At 40.8% G+C, this 24,704-nt stretch overlaps 1 protein-coding gene across 1 annotated transcript; it reads right to left on the bottom strand.

Moving 5' to 3' along the window:
- Nucleotides 1–913: 913 nt before the first annotated feature.
- peli3 (pellino E3 ubiquitin protein ligase family member 3) lies at nt 914–21,719 on the bottom strand. Its single transcript, XM_066681939.1, has 7 exons — nt 21,352–21,719; nt 11,320–11,520; nt 9,124–9,253; nt 7,633–7,734; nt 6,527–6,769; nt 3,474–3,662; nt 914–2,523 (listed from the first exon to the last, which is right to left on the bottom strand). The coding sequence occupies exons 2-7, from the start codon at nt 11,490–11,492 to the stop codon at nt 1,900–1,902; spliced, it is 1,461 nt and encodes a 486-aa protein (XP_066538036.1). The 5' UTR covers nt 11,493–11,520; nt 21,352–21,719; the 3' UTR covers nt 914–1,899.
- Nucleotides 21,720–24,704: the final 2,985 nt, after the last annotated feature.

The following is a 24,704-nucleotide window of genomic DNA, read 5'->3' as shown; positions in this document are numbered from 1 at the left end:
GTATTGTATGGACATGACACGCGTATAATGCCACTCATTATTCTTACTGTATTTAAAAATGTATCCCGGTGAGACACCATGGTCTAATGCACATTTGCAGCAGTTACGTTGGAGGAGCTGGACCTACAGATTTATTTCATGTAAGTACATGCAGTTTGCTGCAACTTCATTTTGACCTGTCGATGGCCTTCCTACTGTATGTGCTTCTTTTCCTCACAAACACACACACAGAGGGGTGTATGTAGTGGCGTTGAGGCTATGATGACCTTGAGTTATTTATAGCCAGTGAGAGGAGCTGCAGTCTGCAGGCAGATCCGTACTGCTTTAGTCAGACTCCCCAGAGAAAGAGAGCGATTTGTTGAAGGGAGGGGCAGAGGCGGATGATGCTTTACTCTTACCCCGTCTGCCAGGTCATCAGACGCACTAAAACAGATACTGAAGATGCAATATGGAATAATTGGCAGCATGTTTACCATAAATCTGTTCAGAAGCATTGTGCTGATGCATGATGAACACATGTAGAAAAATTATACATCAAGGTCACCTTCATATCCAACACCAGACATTGGTCTAAAATGTGCAGTGCGCTGAAAAATATTAATTTCACTGTTTGTTTACAGCAGATTTGCGTGTATCTGCATCCTGCCACACAGCTGTTCACGTGAAGAGATTACTCTTGCTATGTCCACAGCCATCAAATTAGGAAGAAAAACCTCATCTCTGATTTTAGCAGCTGAACCAATCATAATTTTGCCAGAAAACAGTGAAAATTACAAGCCCTACCAGAATTAAAGAATCAGTAGAAAAACAAAGGAGATACATTAACAGTGTTCTATCAGGGAAAACGCATAAACACGCAGGGCACACTACTTCAGGAGCAGGGTTGGAAACTACTACTGTAAACGGTTTGTCTGCACTGAACTCAAATAAAACAGCTTCATTTCATCTTTTTATTTCATCATCTTTATTTACATAATCCTGAACACACAGCGCACATTCGGTTTTTCTGTCCTTTTTTTTTTCAGTTTTTTTAGCACGGTTCTCACGGTGCAGTGCAATACATTTCTGTCCTTTTTGTCTCAGTAGTTCACAATCTTCATCCTGAGGAACCCACACTCAGCACTTTTTTTTTTAGATTTCCCTTTTTAGAAACCCAGCGTACGGGGGCTTGTAAACTTAGAAATCTGTTCTAGTCCATGATAGAAAAAGCACGGTGTAATTCAATATGAATTATTTCTCACCTGTAGCTCACTGAAAGAAAGAATTGGAGTTCTGTTAGATGTTTGATCAGTAACCACCTTTGGTTTTGTAGGAAGTGGAAAAAAATTGCAGACTTAAAGGAATATTACCTAGTATTGCTACCATAAAATTACAGTTTCAAAAACATTGTGAAGGTTCACTAAGATGTAAGAACGGATTATCTGCTGTTTCTACTCCAGGCTCAGCACTGCAGAAACTGCACTATGTATCTTTTGGTGGTAGGCTAGAAAACAACCCTCCTCCCTTCCCTTCCTGCCTGATTTCAGGACAGTGCTGTAAAAGTGAATTTCACTCTGCAACTGTAGGGGGAACCTAGGAGCAACAATACTAACTCTTACCTAGTGTTCCTTCAAATCTGTCCAATGGAATGTAGTTTAATGTAAAGTTGAACAATTACACACTTTAAATAAATATGTAATTAGACTTTGATAATGTAGCAAAAGAATGTTAATACCATGAATTCAATAAGTTACATCTGTTTGGGTAGAGGGTGAATCAAAATGTGCAGAGTGTGGGTTCTCTGATACTGAGATTAGGAACCAGTCTCTTCCATTTAGGGAGAACTCAGTCTGGAAGTCCCTCTCTCTCTCTCTCACTCAGTGGCACAGTCATTCTCTGGAGCGTGCAGCGGACTCTCTCTCAGTCAACTGGCCCCTGGAAGATCAGTTTGACGTGGCCGTGTTCTCCAGTCAGCCATGTGCCGCAGAAAGGGCAGGCGGCGTGGAAGGCGTGTGTTCCGTGTGGCAGTGGGATCTGGCTCCACCCCTGAACTGTCTTTTCTGAGCACACGTGACCACAAGGGCAGAAAGCGTGGGTTGGTGGCCCAGCATCCAGGTAAAGACCACCTTCACAGCCCAGCCACAAGGGCACATAGGGGCCCACCCTGCGGCACATGGGGCACTCTCTGTCCCCCGTGCTGGCAGGGGCTGTGCCTCCCGCTCCGGCCCCGCCTGCGATTGCTGAAGATCCCGCCCCTTTCTCCTTGCGGAAACCCCAGTTGTGGTAGCCGTGGACGTGGCCACAGTTCATGTAGACCCAAGGCTGCTTCTTGTCCACGGTGGCACGCTGGGCCAGGCTGGGGAACGCCAGAGTGTTGAAGCCCACTGGGCACTGAGGACGAGCCGCGTTCAGCTCCTGCCTCAGAGACTCTAGCTGCTTCAGAGTGGGGGTCCGGCGCAGGCCTGCCGGGGTCCTCCACAGCAGCGTGGCCCCGCACAGGTCAATCAGAGAGCCATCCTGCAGCATGTTGGACTCGTTCTCCACCTGCGGGAGTGGGAAAACCAGCATTAGATACAGTTGTCTGGAGAATAGTTTGTGAGGTAAATATACAAACTAGTGTTGTACAGACACCGACACCCAATACTGGCACTTAAACACAGATATTTCAGTGTGTGAAAACAAACCAAACTAAGGGAAAAACGCTGCAAGATTATGAGCTTCTTAACTGACCTGGACCAGATTTATTAAAAGCTATTAGGACACGAATGGAAAGAGAGAGGAAGGGAGAAAAGAAAGAAGTGGAAAAGCGTTTCTTTCAGGTTTCTGAGTATTTCTCTTGTTGTTTTACAGTTGTGTTCCCAAAGGCGTCATTGATATCCAACTGTTAATTTCTTCAAGATATGAAGCCTTCAATGTGTAATTCAGATTAGTTGGATAATGAGTGGCAGAAAATTAAACCAATTTTTAAGACTGAAATTTGGAGAAAAAGGAAGGCAGAAAGAAATGTTCCCTACAAGAACAAAAGCTACACGTCAGTTTGCTCTGACGTGACTCATTATGCTTCTGAAAACGAGTTTATCGACCATTTCGACTGGAAAGTAAATAAAAGTGCGCTGTCAGATTTGTGTTGCATGTGTTTTCTGACTCTGATGTCTATAAAATTTAACAAAGCTGAAAAAAGCAGTGCTTGATTTTTCTTTAAATGAATATCTTAATTTTAAAAGCTAAATTACTCATTAGCAGATTTCAAGCTCCAGTGTGTTACATTTGAAGAAAGAGGAAGCATTGGAAACTTGGTGCATTGGATTTTTTTGGCTGAAATAATGGTACTGGCTGCTTGTTATATTCTTCCACACTCACTAAAGCAAGAGGAACACCATGAACTTATTTCTTCTTTTTTTATTACTATTATTCTTTTTGATGTGAGAAGGTGCTAAGGCTGATGGCTGTACAATGGCTGACGCCTGTAAAACAAATGTAATAATAAACCTCACCAGTTTGCCTCTCTGTTGAGCCGAGCGTGTCTCTCGAAGGGCAAAGACATTTCCACAAACCGAGATCTCCCTCCACACCCCCGGAGCCGGCTCGGACACAAACTCGCCCGCAGGGTGCATCACTAACACCCCGTTGGTGGTCAGCCCGTCCATCAGGCCGTCTGATGTCCGCCATTTGGCTGCCCGCTCCTAGGACACGAATCCAAGATTAGCGTCAGCAGTTACACCATACACCACACAGAAACACTTCAAGCTCAAGGTTTCAAACATGATGGTTTTTAAAAACTGTTTCATGTTTCTTAATGTTAACATTATTTCAAGGTCCCTTTGTTGCCATTTATTACAAAGTAATTAAATCCAGACTATGAAATGATGGGGTCTGAACATGTGTAGTCATTTCACTGTACATTACTGTAGTACTGCATTACACAATGAATACCACAAATTAAATGATTAACATTCACAGCCAGGTTTTACAGTCATTCCATTTTAAGATACTGGCTCTATAACACCTACCACCTACCACTTGGAGCAATACAGCATACATGCTTTTATTCTGAATATTTATATGCTTAGTGATGTACAGTATCCTTATCTTTTCTTTCCTTCTCTGTGATTCTCTCACTCTCACCCCACCTCCACAGAATGGCAGTGGGCAGAGGGAGTCCGCCGCGTGCCAAGGACATTAGAGTGTGTCAGGACTCGTGCTGTGGTAAGTCATAACATGCTTCACTGATTGCTACAAAACTCTTACCATCCTTCATCGGGCCTTCTGCACATTCACCTGGCTTTGATAGTCTGATCTGGAGTAATTGACTCAATATCTGATCTAAGAAGCCTAGGAAAACAGAGCTCTGTCATGTTGTGTTAAGACTGATCACAAACAAATCGTATTGAAACAAATTGAAAACACAATGTTGCTTTGTCTTGACTTTTAACAGATCCTTCTCAACAATCAACTCAAATAACCTCCGGTAGAAATGAATGTGTTGATCGATCAGTGCTTTAACTCTGCTGCTCTCAGACTGCGCTCCAGGCCTGAAATGCTGTCTTTGCGAAAGGAGGGCTACACTACTTCTACTACTCCTCTGTGTCTCAGCTCCAAAAGCTCCTTTCTGTAACATTTACATTTAAAGTAGTTTTAAGGGCCCCTTATCCACAGAAACTTAGAGTTTTAATTATGTTACAGGTGTGGGCCTTTCTCCTATTTGTTTAGTGTGGTACTTATCTTTATGCCTTTGTATGCAGAAGTGTTAACTACTACACTACATCAACCAGCCTATGTTCTCTATCCCTCATAACCATGTCCTCTGCCAGCAACGTTTGTTATTCTAGGAGTAAGCACCATTTCAGCTCCCTGTGCTGAGTCTCAGACCTGGCCTGAAGAGTCTGTCTGCAGTGAGAAATGTCACTGTAGTTTAGCTTCATAGAGCTACGAAGGGAAACCAGTTTGGTCGCTATAGAATTATTCATATTTCTTGCACCAGGAAACTCAAACCAGTTTAGCGAGTGCATAAGGTACTTCACAGTGGTGTTAACAACACGAAGATAAACACATCCCCATTCCTCAGTGAAGAAGCATAGATTAAGACTAAATAATGCTGTCTTTGTGTTTTGTGTACACATATGACTGTTCACTACAAAATACACACCCTACTCATGCCCTCTGTGTGGTTCTTACTGTCATCCTGTATATTCTGTACTGTATGCCATTAATTTCACACTTGAGATTTATTTAAAGTACTCCCTCTTGTCTTCTTGTGTAAGTTTCTAGCTAAATAGCAGTCTTAACATATGGCTTCCTTAAGTTGTGTGAAATACTGCATGTTATCAAATGCCACCAATGCACGAAAGTAGGCTAGATGTGTGAGCTAACACTAAAAACTCATTTCTGAACACGTGATCTCAAAGTTGTCAAGCATATAAACTCATACACGTCATACTGATGTTTTCTCTGTCTCAGAATCATTCATTCGTTGTCTGTAATTGGTCATCGAGTTCAGGGTTGCGGTGGGTCTGGAGCCTACCCAGAATCATTGGGCGCCAGGCAGGAATACACCCTGGAGGGGGCGCCAGTCCTTCAAAGGGCGACACACACTCACACCTACAGACACTTTTAAGTCGCCAATCCACCTACTAACGTGTGTTTTTGGACCGTGGGAGGAAACCAGAGCACTCAGAGGAAACCCACACGGATTCAGGGAGAACACACCAAACTCTCACCCGGAGTGGGACAGTCACCCGGAGTGGGACTAGAACCCACAACCTCCAGGTCCCTGGAGCTGTGTGACTGTGACACTACCTGCTGAGGCACCATGCCGCCCCTGTAGTGTTATCATTTATGTTAATATTTTTAGTGAGTTATTTGTTTATGAAATAGTTTCTTAAATATATCTATTGTTACTAGGGACTACAGAGGCATTTACAAAATTTGAGTACCCCTAGTCAAATTACTATCCCGGAAATTAAAAGAACGCTAGATAGGATTTGGTATCTTTGCTTTTGGGCTCACCTTACAGTTAGGGATTGAGACCCACTTTTACAGCACTCTACTAAAATTAAGAGGAATGAGAAAGTGGGCTGTTTCCTGCCTACCTTACATAGTGCAGTTTCTGCAGTGCTGAGCCCAGAGTAGCAGCAACAGAAGCTCTCTTTTCCCTATTGCAGGTCAGTGAAGCATCACAATTATTTTAAAGCTGTAAATTGGAGGTAAATTTGATAGTATTTCTTTAAATTTGCCAAATATTTTTTTGCAAGATCTAATCAATCTAAAGAGAGCCATGGATAGCAGTGAACAGAAATAAACTCGAATCCAAAGCGCAGAGCCAAACTCTCCGAAAAACTGCTTTTGTTGGCTGAGTGGTTGGGAGCTGTTCAAAACTCCACAACTGCTCCATTGTCAACAATTCCAATGAATCACTGTTTAAAAAAACAGCAGATCAAACTGGCAAACTGCAGACCAAGCCCTATTATTCAAAGGTAAACACAGCTGATATTATTGCTTCATATTTCTACTCCATGTAGGCTACGTCAGCATAAGTGCAGTGACTCACCCCAAGGAAGATGTTTTTGGAGGAGTCAAAGCCGGCAGCATAGATCCGGGCCGTGTAGGGGGCACTGCGCTCACACATGATGCGGCAGGCATAGCGGGAAATTGTGCTCTGAGCTGACTGACCCCCGTCTCCTCCTGCACCACCCTGACCCTGTCCTTGTCCTCCACCGCTGCTACCACCACCACCACTGCCTGCTGTGTCCGTGACCACAAAGTCAATCATGCTCTCTGTGGAACGGCCAATCTGTGATGTCAAACACAAAGAGGTAAAACCCTATACAGTAATGTGATTAAGCCGGTAACCATCTTTCATTTGTTTCATTTCCCAGTCAGACATCAGGGAATAAATTATTCATTTTTCTGCATCAGCAAAAACAACAGAAGACTTACTTAACAGAAACTAACAAAGAAGCCTCAAAAATAATTTTATATTTTCCAGTATTGAGTCTCTCCACAATTTACATTTTCCACACATTGGTTGGATTTTCTGCTTTTCAAAACTGAGACATCCCAAACACATTCAGTGGTGTTGAGCTCTGGGCTCTAATGTGGTCAGTATATATATATATATATATATATATATATATATATATATATATATATATATATATATATATATATATATATTTATTTTTTTTTTTTCTGTCCCTTTATAACAGCTTCTTGATGAATCCATACCCTTTCAGACCTAAAGTGTTGTCTGCTCACAGTGAAAGGTTGGAAAGTATTATTTATCTCAAAGATAAAAGTCCTCTGATCAAGAAAATGTTTGTGGTATATCAGGTCTTTATACCTTTCATAGTTATTGTTCTGTTATCAACTCCCGTTTTGGAAATTCTGTTTTAAGCTCTTGTTTCCCCTCACAAACAAATTATTGTAGATATCTCTTTGAGGGGAAAACGGCAGTTTTTATTTGCCTGTATCTTTGACTTTTACACCTCAGTGAATGTGTAGTATATACAGACATACATAAATTTTCTTTTCCGCTTCTCCATTTCAGGGTCGCAGTTGTGTAGTATATGCACTCTTAAAAATGAAACATTCCTAAATTGTTCTAAAGTTAGATATTTATGAGCTGTACTGCTTTCTGAAGAAAATATCATTCACCTGGAACATGTCTGTGTTTGGGTCATGTGTGTACTCCACTATAACAGAATGACTCCTTGACAGTGTGTAGGAGATGCTGTGCTGGCTCTTGTTGCTCAGGGCCTGGAAACACATGTGTAGAAACGCACACACACAAACATTACTCAGTCAGACTTTCATTCTTTGTTAGCTATTTTATTCCCCTTACACCAGCACGTGGAAGATGGAGGTGTTTTTCAAGATCCCTAATCTTATGCAATGTGCACTGCAATGTTATGTAATGGCTCTCCACTCGTAGCATTTAGTAGGCGAGTCAAGAGGGCAGATCCACTGGGCTGCAGGGAACAGCAGGTTACAAGTTCTGAAGCTGGCTGTTACTAAATAAAATAATAATAATAAAAAAATAAAGTGAAGGTCTCGTGTGAGCCAGTTTGGAATCCTGGATTTCAAACTACCAAATTGTTTCAAGAAAAAGTGTTTGTTTCTGGTTTGTAACACTATAACATTGCTATCCTATAGAGACCTTATATCTCTGCATAATTTTAAAGAGGCACTTCAGCCAAATTAAAACAAACAAACAAAAAAAAAAAAAACGTACTACAATGGTTGTAAAAATGCCTACTGGCACAGTACAGCAGTGTCACAAAGATTAAAGTCTAAGAAAATAAATACCTAGTTGTAGCCTATGGAGCCATGTCTACAAAGTGTTAAGGACTGGTTGACACCACTGGAATTTCCAGTGGCTGTATGGTGCATTTGAACAAATAACGGCTGAACAAAAGCAATAAAATAATATCAGATTGTATATTCTGTCAAACGGATGAAGCTGGTTGTATATGGTTTAGCACAGTAGAATACTGCACAACCACTAACACCACATTTTAATTTTAGATAGACTCCCTGCCACAGCTCCAATTTGGTGATATCCCTATATAATCTGTACAATCCCTCCCTTTAAGCAAGGCATAAACTAATGTTTCTGAAATCATATGCTTGGATGACCGCTCTAACTGTATATTTGAATGGTCGGTCGTGTACAGCAAAAGCTGAATCATCTGCTCACTCTGCATGAAAGTAATCAGCCTGAATGACATGACATGTTGTGTGTGCTCACTCTGATTATGAAATGCGAGGCAAGCTCATCATTCAGTACAGTACAGGAACCCTGCACATCAGAAATACTGTGAAAGAGCAAAGTGTACAGCTTTGCTGACTTGAGCCAAAAAGTGCACTGAAATCCCCCTGATTTTACAAGAAATATTGAATGAGCAGATGTCCACAAACATTTGGCATATACAATGTATATCATCTGACTCTGTTTAATCCACATTTGACATTCCTCAAATGACTGTCATCTTACATGACATTTGGTTCTAGAATTTTCCTGGGGCGATCCTATTAAAACATGACATCACATGAAAATTAGGGATTGCAGAATACTATAGCAGGCAAACAGCAGCATTGGTGAGACACTAGGTTTTTTATTGATGTTCTCTAGGTCGTAGTGCTCACCTTTGACACCAGAGGTGTTGAGACATTATGGATGACATCGGGTTTGACGCCATTGGCTTTGGGTCTCTTGTAAAGTGCTAGCCGACTCCTTCTGCGTCCTTTATCCCCGCTAGCTAGCGACCCATTATGCCTGTGTACAACAAGACCGCAGCAGTGAGCTATACACTGCTAGCTCATAAGATCTACATGGTGGTGAATAGTGTAGGATTAGCTAACCATCTTTACATGTTTCTGCTTACCATAGGCTGGCATTACCATGATTAGAAAACAATCCTTAAGGTAGAGGTTCAATACATTGTATGAACTAATCACTACAAAGTAATTAAACACTAGGATATCATTCTGCTTTTGTCAATACACGAGTAAGAGTCATGTAGAGTTAATAAAATGGCTGATGAGATGCTTTAAAAGGCTCTCTTTGAAGACGGAGCCAGTCTTAGAAACTGTCAATGTACAGGTCAATAGCTCGTTCAGTAAATGAGCTCTGTCTCTTTCTGCCTCTACTCTCTCTCTCTCCTCATATTGATGGGAAAAGGGTTAAAAGGTCCCTCTCTTTCTCCTTCCCTCCCTTCCTCCCTTTCCTTTACTATCTGTCAGTGGTAAAAATGCCTCTCTGTCTCGTCTCTCTCTGAGAGCCGTTCATTACCATGCTCAGCTTGGCGGCTGTGGGGATTTGAATGACGTCTTTGTCGGCAGTCAAACGAGGTGTTTTACATCCACAGCTGAAATCTAAAGATAAGTCAAAGCACCAGCTGTATCTGTGTGGCACCAGTGGAGCCAAGCGACCTGAATGATGTCGCGTTCATTCATCCAAAAGAAAGGATCATCACTGGAGTCATATTTATTTGAGGGCAATTTTACCCTTGAACTCCTTCTCAACTCGTTCCTTCACCAGAATCCTTGGCAGTGTGGGCGTGGTGTTACAGAGATACGGGGTTTTAACTAAATGAACAGTACGCCTTTGAAATCTAGTGCTTCAGACTGAATGCTAATCTACTCTGGGTAGAGTTGAACTGACAGTAGTCCTATAATATAACTTTGGCTTTGGCTTCATTGGCTGCATTCTTGCCTTATCAAATAAAAACCATTGTGGTCCTTTAAGATCCGTCTATAGCGTTTGTAGCAAACGGCAGTAATCAAAATTTCCTGGAGATGTACTTTTTTAAAGCTAGTTGAATTGTTACTCATTTTTAAAATGCTACTTCTCGCTTTTCTAAAATTATTCCTGATTCAGCAAATCAAGGATATATTTAGCTGGCTCAGGAGTGGAATTATGTGGTTGAAGCTAAATCCTGCAACAATGTAGATCTCCTTAAATAGGGTTTTTCCTGTTCTATGGCATCATCTTTATTTTTAAGGGTGTTTGTTTTTGTTGCATCTGTAAGGAAATGATTTGTCACACTAAGTTTGAAAAATGCAATTAGGATTTACAGAACACACACAACTGTTATTGGCAGAGCATTTGATCAGAATAACCTCTGAATGGTTTGAAAAAGCTGACTATACACTGCAGATTATAGATATTATTTTTCTATTTTAATACATACAAATACAGAAACTAAATATATTTACAAATTCTAATATTTGACTTGCAGCTCATTTGGTCAGATTCTTAAAACGAAACAAAAATGGACAGAACAGCACGAATCAAACAAGAACTGTTGCTATGAAAGTATGTATAATACAACATTCAGTGTTTGAATTGCTTACATTTTCTTTATGTTGTATTTGCTGTTGTTAATGGAATATTTGAGGTTGTGTGTTTCTATGAGTAACATCATGACACAGATGATCTACTCTACTTCAGCTCATAACAACACAATCCCTCTTGGGTTCTACTGCTTAAATAAATGCAGTGCAGCGCTTACCAGGTAAAATAAAATCTAAACGTTTGGACTGACTGGCTTAACTAAAGGAGCAGCCAGACATTTCCTCCATTTATTCTTCACTTTATGGCTTATTCTTCACTTATAGTGGCCCAGATGTACCAGAGATTCTGTACGACCATTTAACATGGCCACCTCTGTGAAACATAAAGGGCTTCCTAACTGCTTCATAATAATAATCACTTTCATAAACATTTATGTTACTTTAGCTGATAAAAACAATGTCTGGTCATTTTAAGCGAGTCTAGCATTTGTAATTCTTTATAACAATAGAGCAAATACCACTGCTGTTTTATAAGCCAGCTCTTACCCCAGCACGATCAATTCTCCATATTTGATGGGCTCTTTATCCCCAGGGAAGAGGGCATCATGAGGCTGAGAGCTCGAGCCTAGAGGAGGGGACGGCTGGTTCTTGTTGCATGATGGACGCAGCTCCAGGGAGGGCGGGGGACACAGGGCTTCGGAGCTCCCTTCTAAAACCATGTCCAACAACCACGAACCGTGCTCACAGCTGAGAATGTAAGAGATAGAGCAAGAGAGAAAGTGTTACATTAGTTAAGCCAATCATGACAACACATTTGCATTTGCATAGGATTGCATGGTAGGTTTTAAAGAGAGACAGCGCATGTTTGCTGCCTGCTTTCTGGATTATGAGAGAAGATAACAGTGGTATCACAGACCAACTGTAACATGTAATTTCTTGAAACTGGATTTCTGCAATGCTTTGAAGCTAATAACCAGCTAAACCCTCAATTGACAATCTGTCTGGAGCAGGAGACTTGACGAATCCTAAGATAGCAACAACCTACCTGTCCAACACTCTCCACCGCCGGGGCAGACTCTCATTTCAAATAAATGGTTCAAATAAATGCCATTTCCAAGCCTCAACACACACTGTCAAATTAACCAGAGAACATCATCTTCACAGTCCCATAATCCCATACATTAAAGAGCAACAGGAACCCTATGTTTCATAATGTACTTGACTTATCAAACATATACTAGGCACGTAACAGTACGTCATGGCATCATGATATTGAGATGCAATTGTGACTCAGTGAAAATGTGCTCTGTTTGAATGGATATTATATTTTGTCCAATACTAACTCATCTCCATTTTCCCCCAATTTTCATTTCTCTACATCACATGGAATATGGAATACACTGGTTTCTGTTTACACTGTGTTAAAATAAGTGTTTTTACCAACAGAAACCATTCAAAATGTTAAAATTGAGAGTGATTCAGCTGTGTCCATTTTGCTTTGTTTTGACGGCAACTATATTATATTCTACAGTGACTATAATTTCATAGTCCTAGTCAACGTCCACTTGCAAGTCATGATGTCCTACATCTCAGGGCTCTTACACATCCTTGGATCTCCTGGATGAGGACAGCAGAACTTAAAAATAATGTCCTGATGAGGCACTGTATTTTTAATCATCCAAACTGACATTAAAATAAGCCTTCATTACATGCTCATATGCAGCCGTATGGTTTTACTCCTATATGACATCTAAAATACTTCACAGTAATAATTCACAGTAATATATGACGATTCAAATATATGCAACATATAACAAGCATCCACTTGAAAATATGATGGCTTCATGTGTCCTGCTCCAAGGACAATTCCCAGGCTTCGAGATGATGAACAGCACGGATAAACCCAGTGCTGTTCTGTACTCGGGGTGTGTGGCTGTGAGGGGAGGGATCAGTGGACAGAGGAGAGGGGAGGGGCCAGAGAGAGAGAGAGAGAGAGAGATAAAAATAGCAGTAGCATGTTGGTGCAGGTGACGGAGGGATGGAGGACAGAGGCAGGGATGGAGAGAAAGGCATGTAAAGGTGAAATGAAAACACTCTGCACAGCAGAGTGCTGAAGGCTACATCAAGACACAAGCTGAAATATACTGTGTGTGTGTGTGTGTGTGTGTACGTGTGTGGAGGTTGTATGTACGCCTGCGCAGGGTCTGGCAGGGTGATGGATTGCCTGCTCTGTGCCATGCAGTTTCTAATCAACCCACTGTCACAACCTGGGGGAGGAGAGAGAGTGTGTATGTTTGAGAGAGAGAGAGAGAGAGAGAGAGAGAGAGAGAGAGAGAGAGAGAGAGAAAGACAATGAGACAAAGGAGACAGTATGAGAAAATTAGAGACAGAGACATAATACATAAAAAGAGACTTTAGAAAAAGAAAAAGAAAACAGGGAGGGAAGAGACAAAGAAGATAAAAAATGGAGAGCAAAATAAAGCAAGCAACTACTAACAGAAAAACAGAAAGATTAATCAGTATTGACTGCTATTTATTTATTTATTATAATTAATATTATTATTTATTTCTCCTCCCTCAACACATACACACACACAAACATGTTCACTTTTAATGTTTATGTGGTTTGGCAATATTGTTACTGAAATGTCATACAATTAAATCCAATCTGAACTGAATTGAACAGAGAGAGAGAGAGAGACAGAGAGAGAGCGAGAGAAAGAGCAAGAGAGAGAGATGAATGTTAAAGGCTGTAGAGAATAAATAAAGGTGAGTAATGTGAGGAGGTGATGAGAGGAACACAGAAGGAGCAGTGAGGGAAGAACAGAGGAAGACATTAGGAGGACCAGCAGCAGCAGGACGACGGTTGGAACTGAGAGGAACAGCACTGAACCAGGGCTCTGCACATTACTGGGCACATTATCAATAACGCTTTGGCTTCTTTTGCCTTTCTTAACAACAACAACCCCCTCAGCCTAGACACCATCTGTCCTCCATTCTCCTTCCTCTCTCTCCACTGATCTAGTCTTCTCTACACCAATTTCCCCACCTTTTTCTCATCTTTTCTTCCTCTTCCATGTTCTCCATTTATATCTCTTCTCTGTTAACTGCTCTCCACCAAAAAGCCCATCCCATTCCTTTCTATCTCAACTCACTCCCACAATCCTCTCTGCTGCCTCTGCAGTGTGGTGAGTGATTGTGTGTGTGTGTGGATGTGTGGGAGCGAGAACGAGCAAGAGAGAGAGAGAATCTGCCTCATTTATCAAGAAACAGATGAAGGGGGTGCTAAATATACACATACACGGAAATGATCTCAAGAATAACTTATGAAGCCTACTCCAGTCTGATCTCAACCAAACTTAATTCTTCATAATCTGTATGCTGTCCTCAGCAGACCATTAGTCCAGCAGAGCTCACGCTTGTCTGTGTACTGCAGATTTCATGCTTTGAACACAGCTACCACAGCCCCAGCAGCATGATGGCCCTTAACGGAGGTGTTGTGACTCAAACCTTATCATTATCTTCAGCCATGTTTGCCTTATCTAAATTACACCTCACATTACACTTACAATAGTCCACTATTTGGAATGGTAATGCTATGCACATAACAGAGTCTGAAAGACGTTTGCTCAGGGTGTTTGTGAAGTGTTCCTAATAGTGGTGCTTGTGGAGCTGTGTTTATACAGTCCATGTCTGGGAAATGTCACTGTATTTACAGTGTTTGAATGCCTGGAACGTGTCTGTTCAGCCTTAGCAAAGGGGGAAAAACACTTCTGCCTTGTTGCTCCATATTGTAAACTACAGGCAAAAGCACCAAACCGTGTTTATGGAATTTATTCATTCATTCATTTATGTATTAATTTAAATTCTGTATCCACGTTATTCTGATCAGGGTTTTTTGGTGTGTCTAGGGGCTACCTGAAATCACCCAGTCACTCACTCATACACACCTATGAACAATTTTGTACACTCACCCAGTCACTCACACTCTCACACCTGTGGACAGTTTCACCCAATCCACCTACCAACTGGAGCACCCTGGAGGTAACCCACACAGACACAGCAAGAACACACCAAACTCCTCATATGATTTGCCTAGTGGTAAAGCAATCATAAAAAAGCAAAGCCAAGTAGATACCATGCAGTGGAAAAGCACCAATAGTGACCCGAGGCAGGGACAGAACCCAGGACCCCAAGACTCTGGAACTGTGGGGAAAGTGTTTCTTTTTTATTTTTACTTTGTTTTCATAAAACACATCTAACAGAATCTGAAGCCTCAAGTGGCTTTGTATTCCCTGAATGAACCAGAGTGTTCTCTGTGCAGTGGGTCATCCACATGGGGTGGCCATGTTTAAAACTAGTTTAATACGGAATCTCTAATACCTCCTTCACTAGGTTTCAGTATAATGACTGTTCAGTTTAGTTCAATATGACGAGGTCTGTAAAATGTTATCTATGTTCATTTGTTTTGAAAATCAGAGTGTTTTTATTGATTTGGGGAGATTCTCTGATACCTAATTTGGGAAACTAAACCTGGCAGGATGCACTGGTGAACAATCTGTATCTGACCTGCCTGGAGAAAGCACAGAGGTGTGTTTCTGGACAGGATAAAAAATGACCAGGGAATGGAGGTGGATAACATTACATAATTCAGCCTGTAATTTCCTCAGGGTGGGGGTGGGGTTGGACAGAAGGAAGAGAAATACACAGACATTGCTTGTCTGGATGGCTAGGGTGCTTACAACACACAGGAAAACTGTTTAGTTGGAAACTGGTTAAGGGGCTAATTTGCATATTGCAGTGTTCTGTACTCTTTGGCAAAGGCCAGTATTCCAAAGATGACATATTATATATGATATATTGTACAAGCAATACTGATGTGCTAGGTGTTGGTAAAAAAGCAGTAGTTTGTTTAAATGCTGTAATGATGTCTTTTGCTCCATTTGAAGATGGTTTGCAGAGTATTCTGGGTGCTCTGATGATTGAGTATTTGTCCTTACACTGCTGTCTGACCTCACTGCTCCTGTCTGGATGGAAGGTATCCTTTATTTGGTGCCACCATCACAGATAAAGTGAGACAAAGAAAGAATAGGTACAGCTCATTAGGGTGGACAATCTGATGCAGCTGAATATTAATAAATAACCTCACAATAGGAGGAAACATTTTTCCTTAATCTTCACATTGAGGCAGATTTAAATCTATTACAGAAAACACAACAACTAAAAACTACATTTTCATAAGTGTACTATACAACCACAAGTGTCTAGATACCTGCTAACATACTGTTTTTTCTGAAATTAAGGGCATTAATAGGCAGTAAGCCCTTTGTTGCAGTAACACTTTAGATTCAGTACTGGCATTGTTATAATGATTTGAACCCATTCAAATACAAACATCAGTGAGGTCATGTACTGATGCTGAATGGTAATTTCTCCACCATAAGTGCCACTCTAAGACATTTGAAAGGTATTGGATACAGACCCATCATGCCACAGAACATAGTTCCACTGCACCACTGCCCGTGGCTCACAGCTTTATATCCCTTTAGCTAACATCTGCCCCACAGCATCCTATTATATAGGGAATGCTTTTCTCTGGAAATCATACAAGCTGTCTGTGTAGAGTTGAATATGGCTGTCTGCAAATGGTACAGCTTAAAGTAGTAGAAATCACTCATTATAAGAGGTTTCTACAAACTGTCCATATAAACTCATTAGAAAACCTCAGAAAACAAACAAAAAACAAATCAAAGCAAAAAATGACTTCAAGTAACATGGTGTTACACCAATGCCATAATCACCCACCAATACTCTCACACATAGAGGAATGTTACATTTCTGTAATACAACAATGGCCATAAGAAGACTTAGATAAGGGATATACATTACACAGCACACACACACACACTGCTTTATGTGCTGGCCATCTAACCGACCTATGATATTCTGGTGACCATGCATACAACATTGCCATTAATGTTTCCCATAAATTCATTTTAACAAGCATTAAAATTAGGGACAAACAGTGATGTTGGACTCATATTGGTCTTGGCGTATAAGAGAATGATTCAGTTTAACCAATATTTCAAACCAATATTTGATCACAGATAGACCTGTACCTGGTTATCACTAGTTAAAGAAAGGTCATTAATTCCTGTTCCTAATTCCTACTAAGAATCATTAAACTCAAGGTAGAAACACACCTCAGAGGGCACCATCACAGGGTATTATACACTCACATTTACACTTTTGCTTTATGCAATTTTGCATAGCCAATCCACCTACCAACATGTTTTTTTTGTACGGTGTGTGTACCCCAGTAGTTCCACATAATAGAAATGTTAAACAGGTTGAGTGTTATGTATATTATATTGATATTACATTTATTACACCTATCATAGACAAGGTTTTTTAGAAGCTTGACTGTTGAGGCTTACTATTTGAACATTATTAGTGCTGCAGGCAGATATCATTCCTACTAGTGCTGGGCGATATGAGTGCAAATCAATATCACGATTAATTGAACATTTTACCTCAGTTTGGATTAATTAAGTTTTATTTTGTTGTTGTTTTTCTTTTGTACGAGCTGCTAGAGTCACTCAGTCACCCTCCATGTTTAGGTTCTCCTTGTGGCAGATTGGATGGGGTAGAGTCACCTGACTACAGCGTGTTAGTGTGATATTAAAGGGACTGTACATGAATGAGTATATTTCAGGGTATTTTGGTGATTACAATATTTTTGGAAATATGACAAAATGCTGAAAATTTTTTTTATGAAATTCATGAATTGACCATTGAAACAAAATATATTGTTATATTAATATTAATTATATTAAATTAAACATATTTAATATATAGTGATTATATTAAAGGCTTCTTTCATTTGTAACATAACACCATGGTTTATTGTACATCAGATATTTTGTATCCAATTAAAAATTATGACTATATTATTGCAAATTGTATGATTATGGCACAGCCCTAGTGCTATATGAATAATGATTACTTTAATTTTATAGCCTGACCTCACTCTGGTCAAATCCAGCAACAACACAAACAAAACAACACCAAAACCATAAATTTAGGTACATAAGTGTACATTCAATTTGTGTCTGTTCTGTGATAATTGAACCTTCACATTAAGCTGTAGATAACCATATTTAATGTACCGCTCAGGCTTTTACAGAGTTAACATGTCCTTTTTGTAATCAGACATACCCAAATACTCTACTCTACAGGTAGCAAATTTGACCAAAAAGCTTCTGTTAATTGGCACACGCCCCTTGTTTGTGTGTGCCCACCTAAATGTGGAAGGATTTAGGGTGTTGCAGTTCTTTTATTTTCCTCCACCCTCCCTATGCACACTTAATGTACCTCCCACTCATAGGTCTACATCAGACGACACATTCAGGAAGGGAATTACCCAAGATGCATTGCAAGCCTGTAACGTTCATTGCTGAAACCAATAACAAGACACCTCAGCAAATGGAGAAACGCAAGCTCCATTACATTTTATCAACTAGGAGTAATATACATTTGATAAAGAAACAGAACACTGCTGGCAACCAGTCATTTATGCAAAAATATTTACATTTCTATGACAAAATCTGATCGATAAATGGTGCTCTATGAAGGTCACATGTTTGTTTATTAAATGTACTGATCGGGCAGTAGGTAGTGACGTAGTCACACCGCTCCAGGACTGTCTGTGAAAAGTTTAGTGTGTTCTCCCTGTGTCTGTGGGGGTTTCCTGCGAGTGCTCCAGTTTCCTTCCACCGTCCAAAAACACGTTGGTAGGTGGATTGGCGACTCAAAAGTGTCCATATGTGTGTGTGTGAGTGTGTGTCGCCTCCAGGGTGTTCCCACCCAGTGATTCCAGGAAGGCTCAAGACCCAGACAACGAATGTTACCGTGATTACAGACAATGAATCAATTAATTAAAATTGTACTGATCCACGCAACATGTGGTGTGGTGGCTTTAATAACATGGATATTGTCATGAAAATTATATAGAACATCTGTGCTGAACTCATCAGAAAGGCATTAACAGGTGTGTTCAGTGTGTGGGTAAGGATTATTGGGAGAGACAATATGTTTTTCTGTTTTGTAAAAGAGGGGAAAGGTAAAAGCTCAGATATTCATTCAATCATTCATTTATTGTCTGTAACCGCTTATCTAATTCAGGGTGACGGTTCACAGGGTGACAGAACTTCACACACACACACACACACACACACACACACACACACACACACACATACACACACACACCTACCTTCTGGACACTTTTGAGTCACCAATCCACCTACCAGAGTGTGTTTTTGACTGTGGGAGGAAACCCACACGGACACAAGGAGAACACACCAATCTCCTCACAGAAAGTCACCCGGAGTGGGACTTTAACCCACAACCTCTAGGTCCCTGGAGCTGTCTGACAGCTATACTACCTGCTGCGCCACCGTGTCGCATTTTAAGATATTATAGTACATTATCTCCAACACTTAAAGCATATTTATGGTTTAGCATCTAATATCAAACTGTAAAGTTAAGGCCAGTTTGGCTGCAAGCTGCAGTGTTGCTCGTTTAAGCTGTAGTGATGTAAACACGTGAAGGGCATGAGTGTCCCATTCTGTAATTAATGCTCCGACCCCTCGAACACTAGAAACCTCAGGCCCTTTTATTCTGACAAACACTATCAAAGTGCAAACTCTCAGGAAGGAATTAGGACTTAGGGCAAAAACTGGGACAAAGGGTAAGAGTTCACACTCGCCTTCCAGAATGTTCTTTTGCATCCACAAATCGTATTAAAGGAAATCTGGTGAGAAGCAGCTGGTAAATTAAAGGCAAATTGCCTCATAACCACAAGGCTGTAGGTTCAAATCCCTTTCGTGATCTGCTAAAGAAGATTATGATGAAATATCAAATCAGCAACGCAGGTCTTAAAAGACTGAGTGTCAGAGCTTGTCTACAGCATCTGTAACACTACAGCCTACAACCAGGCCACATGAGTAATTCTTCCTCTATGTCACAGGTCGCTTTACCACCTCCATCCAAACCCACACGCTCAAACCCCAAAGCACAGCCAGCCAGCGAGCGAGAGGCCCACAAACTCATTAAACGAGTGACGGTGCTGAGTCACCGAGGCTAACATACATACATCCATATTTTCAGTGTCCATGAAAATGTCTTGTTTGCCTGCTCTGATATTCTTTTCTTTTTTTTTTTTTTTTTTACTTCATTCTAACCATGTGCTCAGCATCTGATATTGATAAAAACACTTGTGAATTTTGTACAATAAAGTATCAGCTAATAATTAATTATGATTTATTATTGGTCATATAGTTGGGAAATTATCATTTGCTAGGAGGTGCAGTGCAACATTTCACAGCTTTACAGCAAAAGCAACATGCAACATCTCATACTGGCCATCTTGTAGTTGTTGCTACATTTATTTAATGCACAGAGAGCATTCCCAAACAGGCCTCATGAAGCATCTTTCATCATCAGTGGATTTTCAACTGAAATAGGGGTCTAAATATGAACCGAGGGTTATGATCATCATTATGTAATGGCATTACGACTGTGCTCTTTGGATTGCATTGCCAGAAGGCTGTGCGCTTCAGAAACGACAGATTGCAGGGCATTGCGTCTACAGAGCTTCTCAGTACAGCACAGTACAGCAAAGCAAATAGGAGACAGACACTGTTGATTGTGGGGGGAAAACAACATAGGAGAATTTATAAGAGGAATGGGAAATGTGACAACATTCAAACAACTATGACATCAAAACTATGATATATACTGTAACACATATTTCAGAAAATACAACCAATACTCAACAAACATTTTTTAGAGATATAGCCAGTAGCCTACTTATAAAAGTCATCAAAACCATGTATTCATTAAAGAGAAGCAAACAGGGCCTGTTTATCTAATACAGCACCAGATGATAAATAATTATTAAAGTAATCATAATGTTTTGCTTTTTGACAGCTGTTTTTAAACTGACAATACTAGTGATTTTGTTCATTCTGTTTGAGTAAAAAATATTGTGAATTATATCGTGTATCGTGACAGTATCTTTAAGTATTGTGATATAGCACAATTATATTTTCCAATATCGTCAACCACAAGTCTCACTAGCCTCGATGTTGTGTTTACAGACTTGTTTAAGTTATCTTTTTATTCAAATTTTCCAGTTCCACCTTAAATGATGCAGCGGCTACTTTGAAGTGATGCACTGTTTAAGGTGGAACGGGAATATTCGAACAGGAGGCTGAGGACCTGGAAACCAACTTCAGGCTTATGTTTCTAGAAACCACTACGATAGAGGAGTAAACCGTTAGGACAGTTCTGTACGACTGAGAAACTGGGGCTCTTGACATCCCACGGCGATTTACAGAGAGTAAAGGGAGGTGCACAGGTTCATAATAAACACAGACGACGATCTACTATAGAACACAAAACGGACACCGGCGTTTCCTACCGAAAAAAAAGCTGATGGCAATAATGCGGCTAATACCAGGTCCCATAAACGAGATAAAAATAAAAAAATCGCCTAAACACACAACCACCCACCCGATGATGATTTGTGGTATCCGCCTTGAAGAAGACTCGTCTGTCCCCGAATGGTGTTAAAACCTGGCGTCGTGTTGCTGAATCATCGCGGATCTGGACGGCTGGTCGTCGTGCGGTTCGCATCGCCGCGACACGAGCATCATCATCATCACTCTGTCTCCGAGCTACGACGAGCAAACGTTACCGTTAACATTAGCCCGACGGTAAGAGGCATCGTTTCTCTCCGGGGAGCCGTTACGCCCATCTCTCCCTCGCGCTCCCCTCCTTGAAAACAGTGAGAGAGTGAGAGAAACGCATCCACGGACGGGTTTCGCCCTCACCCACGTCGCGCGCGTCCGCTGAGGACTCCACGACTCTTAAAACACGCCTTCACGTACACGGTGAGCGCGTGAAGCGCCGCCCACTTGCCGTTGCCTCCGCGCGCCGGAGCTACAGTGTGTTTATAACCCACCCGTCTTCGGGCAGACCTCGCCTCCAACGCTGCGATTGGCTCTTAGTTCGGACTCACGAATGGACCATAGAATGGACACGTCCCGGTGTTCAGCCGTAACATTACTATCACCTACTTGTCTCTTAACTCATTGTCCATCTTATTATCTCCACTGACCCAACCGGAGCACACTGTAATCCATGTTTTGATATGTTGTGGCTCGCCCCCTTTAACCATGTGCTTCAAAGGTCAGGACCCCACAGGACCACCAAAACAGGTGTGATTTTGGTGATGGATCGTCCCCAGCGCTGCAGCGGTGGTGTTGTGTTAGTGTGTGTTGTGCTGGTACAAGTGGATCAGACACAGCAGTGCTGCTGGAGTTTTTTAACCTCTCAGAGTCATTGAGTCAGCTTGGCTATAGTCCACCTAACAAACACTAAAATCTGCTCTGTGGTGATCTTGTGGGTGTCCTGACTATTGAAGAAGGACTACAGTCTTTAATTGTAGAACTAACAAGTTCATGAATACAGCCAGTGGATGTGGTGGTGTAATACCATCATTAAAAACAATATGGCCATATTACACAAATGATATAGGTTATTTATCATAAGCTACTGTGGAACCACAATCATTTAGATACTGAAGTGGCTTGTTTTGTCAAACATTTTCTAAGAGGTCAATTCTGCTTTTACGGCTATTTAAGTGCGCTGTGCTTTGGAGTATTGCTGCTGTCCATTTAAACATGGATGCCAGGATTTTTGAGTCCCAAATAAGAAATTTCATCTGGAGTGCACTCACAAGTCAGATTTCTTACTCAGAACGTTATGAGAGCTTCAGCAAACCCGACTTTGCCTGGAACACATTGACAGTGTGTAAAAGCAGTAGTATTATACAGTTTATTAGTGTCTCATCAAATCATTCATACACAGCACTGTCCAACTTGTACATGTGATGTGTTTGGATGCACACTGGAATGGAATGCTATTTTACAGCTCTTGGTAACAGATGTCTCTCCCAGCAGCCACCTGAAATCTGAACAGAATACCTTTAGCCAAGTAAAACAGAAATTGAAATACCTTAAATCACCACAGTATTTGATAAGTGTAGTGGTGAAAGGTGGATAAATATAATTTCATGTTTGAAATTTTAGGTAAACAGCCTTTAAATGCTTCTACTGTCTACTACAGCCTGGTTTTATTATCAAAAGTTTCATACTATCATTTTTGTCCGAGATATCCTAGTGCAAATGTTAGCAGTTACTTTTCCGAAATATAGCTAAAGAAACCTACAGTGTAAGCAATTTTGTCACTTTTTTAGTTGTTAATTATTATTTGTAGAAATAATATTCATTGATTCATACATTGTCTACAACCGCTTATCCAAATCAGGGTCTCAGTGGGTCTGGTGCCTACCCAAAATCTCTGAGCACAAAGCAGGGACACACCTTGGCCGGGGTGTCATTCCTTCATTTACAGCATTTAGCAGACGCTTCACAGAATGATTCACAAAAGTGAATCAGACAGAATGTGTATCCTAGCTAGTACAAATAGGTTAGGGTCCTAATTCCCTCTGAGCTCAGATGCTTGGCAGAACAAGGGCCAGTGCTGCTCTCTAAGAAGAAAGTAGTTCTTCACATGGTGAGACATGCACATACCTATGGATACTTTTTGAGTTGTCAATCCACCTACCAAGTATGTTTTTGGACCGTGGGAGGAAACCGGAACACCCGGAGGAAACCCACGCGGACACAGGGAGAACACACCAAAGTCACAGTCACCCAGAGCGGGACTTGAAGCTGTGTGACAGAGACGCTACCTGCTGCACCACTGTCCTGACTATATTAACAACATTAAAGGCTGATATTTTCAGAACCTGAGAACACCCCATCCTCCTTGCAGCCCTTTAGTGGACTATTAACTACCCTTTCATTTTGCAGGGCTCTGGCACTGCTACTCCCGTTCCTCCTTGCACAAAGGAGGAGGTAGCAGTCCTGCTGCTGGGTTGTTTCCCTCCTATGGCCCCCTCTACCTCTCCTGGTGTACTGGCAAAATGTAGACACTGCCTCATGCTACCTCTATGGGTGAGAGCACTGACAAAATGCAAAAGTGACCAAAACATCAGCCAGAAAGGATGAAAACAGAGAAATGGTCCATGGTCAGCACTTGCAGAAATACTCCTTTATAGGGGTTGTCTTGCTAATTGCCTCTCATTTCTACCTGTTGTCTGTTCCATTTGCAAAACAGCAGGTGAAATTGATTCACAATCAGTGTTGCTTCTTAACTGAATGGACTGAGGGTTGATTTCACAGAAGTGTGAATGACTCGGCGTTACATTGTGTTGTTTAATTGTTCCCGTTATTTTTTTGAGCAGTGTATTTATGCGGCAAACACTTATGAGTTTAACATGCTCTATCTACTCCAAAAAACTGGACAAGCAATGAGACAAAATAAAAAAAATATTGTAAAAATTACGATCTAACAAATAACAAAATTTCAGCTTCTGATGAGTTCTGGAAAAGTAGTATTTAGCTTATTTAGCTTAGCTTGAAGCAGCAGTGAATCAGTGAAAAACATACATTTCCTACGGCTCCTCTTCATTTCAATCTGAAGCTGCTCATAGCTGGAACACACTTCAAAAAACATTAAAACTGGTATCGCTTATTTCAGTTTCTAATTTTAAGAATCACTTTACGGAGATTTGCATTGATTCTTGCAACTGTTTTAACACTAATTGAAAGAAGTTGCATGCTAGTCTGCCATTGTAAATAAGAACTTGTACTTAATGACTTGCAATTAAGTGTTAAATAAAATGTTTTTTATTTAATAAATGAAAAAAAAAACCCAAATGTGGAGAAAATGTATCAGCCAATCTATATAGCATAATGTAAAAAAAGACAAAAAAAAATAAAAAATAAAAAATAACA

The sequence above is a fragment of the Hoplias malabaricus genome, chromosome 9 (genome assembly GCF_029633855.1).
Source record: "Hoplias malabaricus isolate fHopMal1 chromosome 9, fHopMal1.hap1, whole genome shotgun sequence".
NCBI lineage: Eukaryota > Metazoa > Chordata > Actinopteri > Characiformes > Erythrinidae > Hoplias > Hoplias malabaricus.
The sequence above is the reverse complement of the archived record's forward strand: the minus strand, read 5'-3'. Positions and strand labels throughout refer to the sequence as shown.

Coding starts and splice junctions, on each gene's coding strand:
- peli3 (XM_066681939.1), bottom strand. CDS start 11,492: ATGGTTTTAGAAGGGAGCTCCGAAGCCCTGTGTCCCCCGCCCTCCCTG. Junction 6,770..7,632: donor CAAACACAGACATGTTCCAG/GTGAATGATATT, acceptor TTGACATCACAG/ATTGGCCGTTCCACAGAGAG. Junction 3,663..6,526: donor CCAAAAACATCTTCCTTGGG/GTGAGTCACTGC, acceptor TTCGTGTCCTAG/GAGCGGGCAGCCAAATGGCG.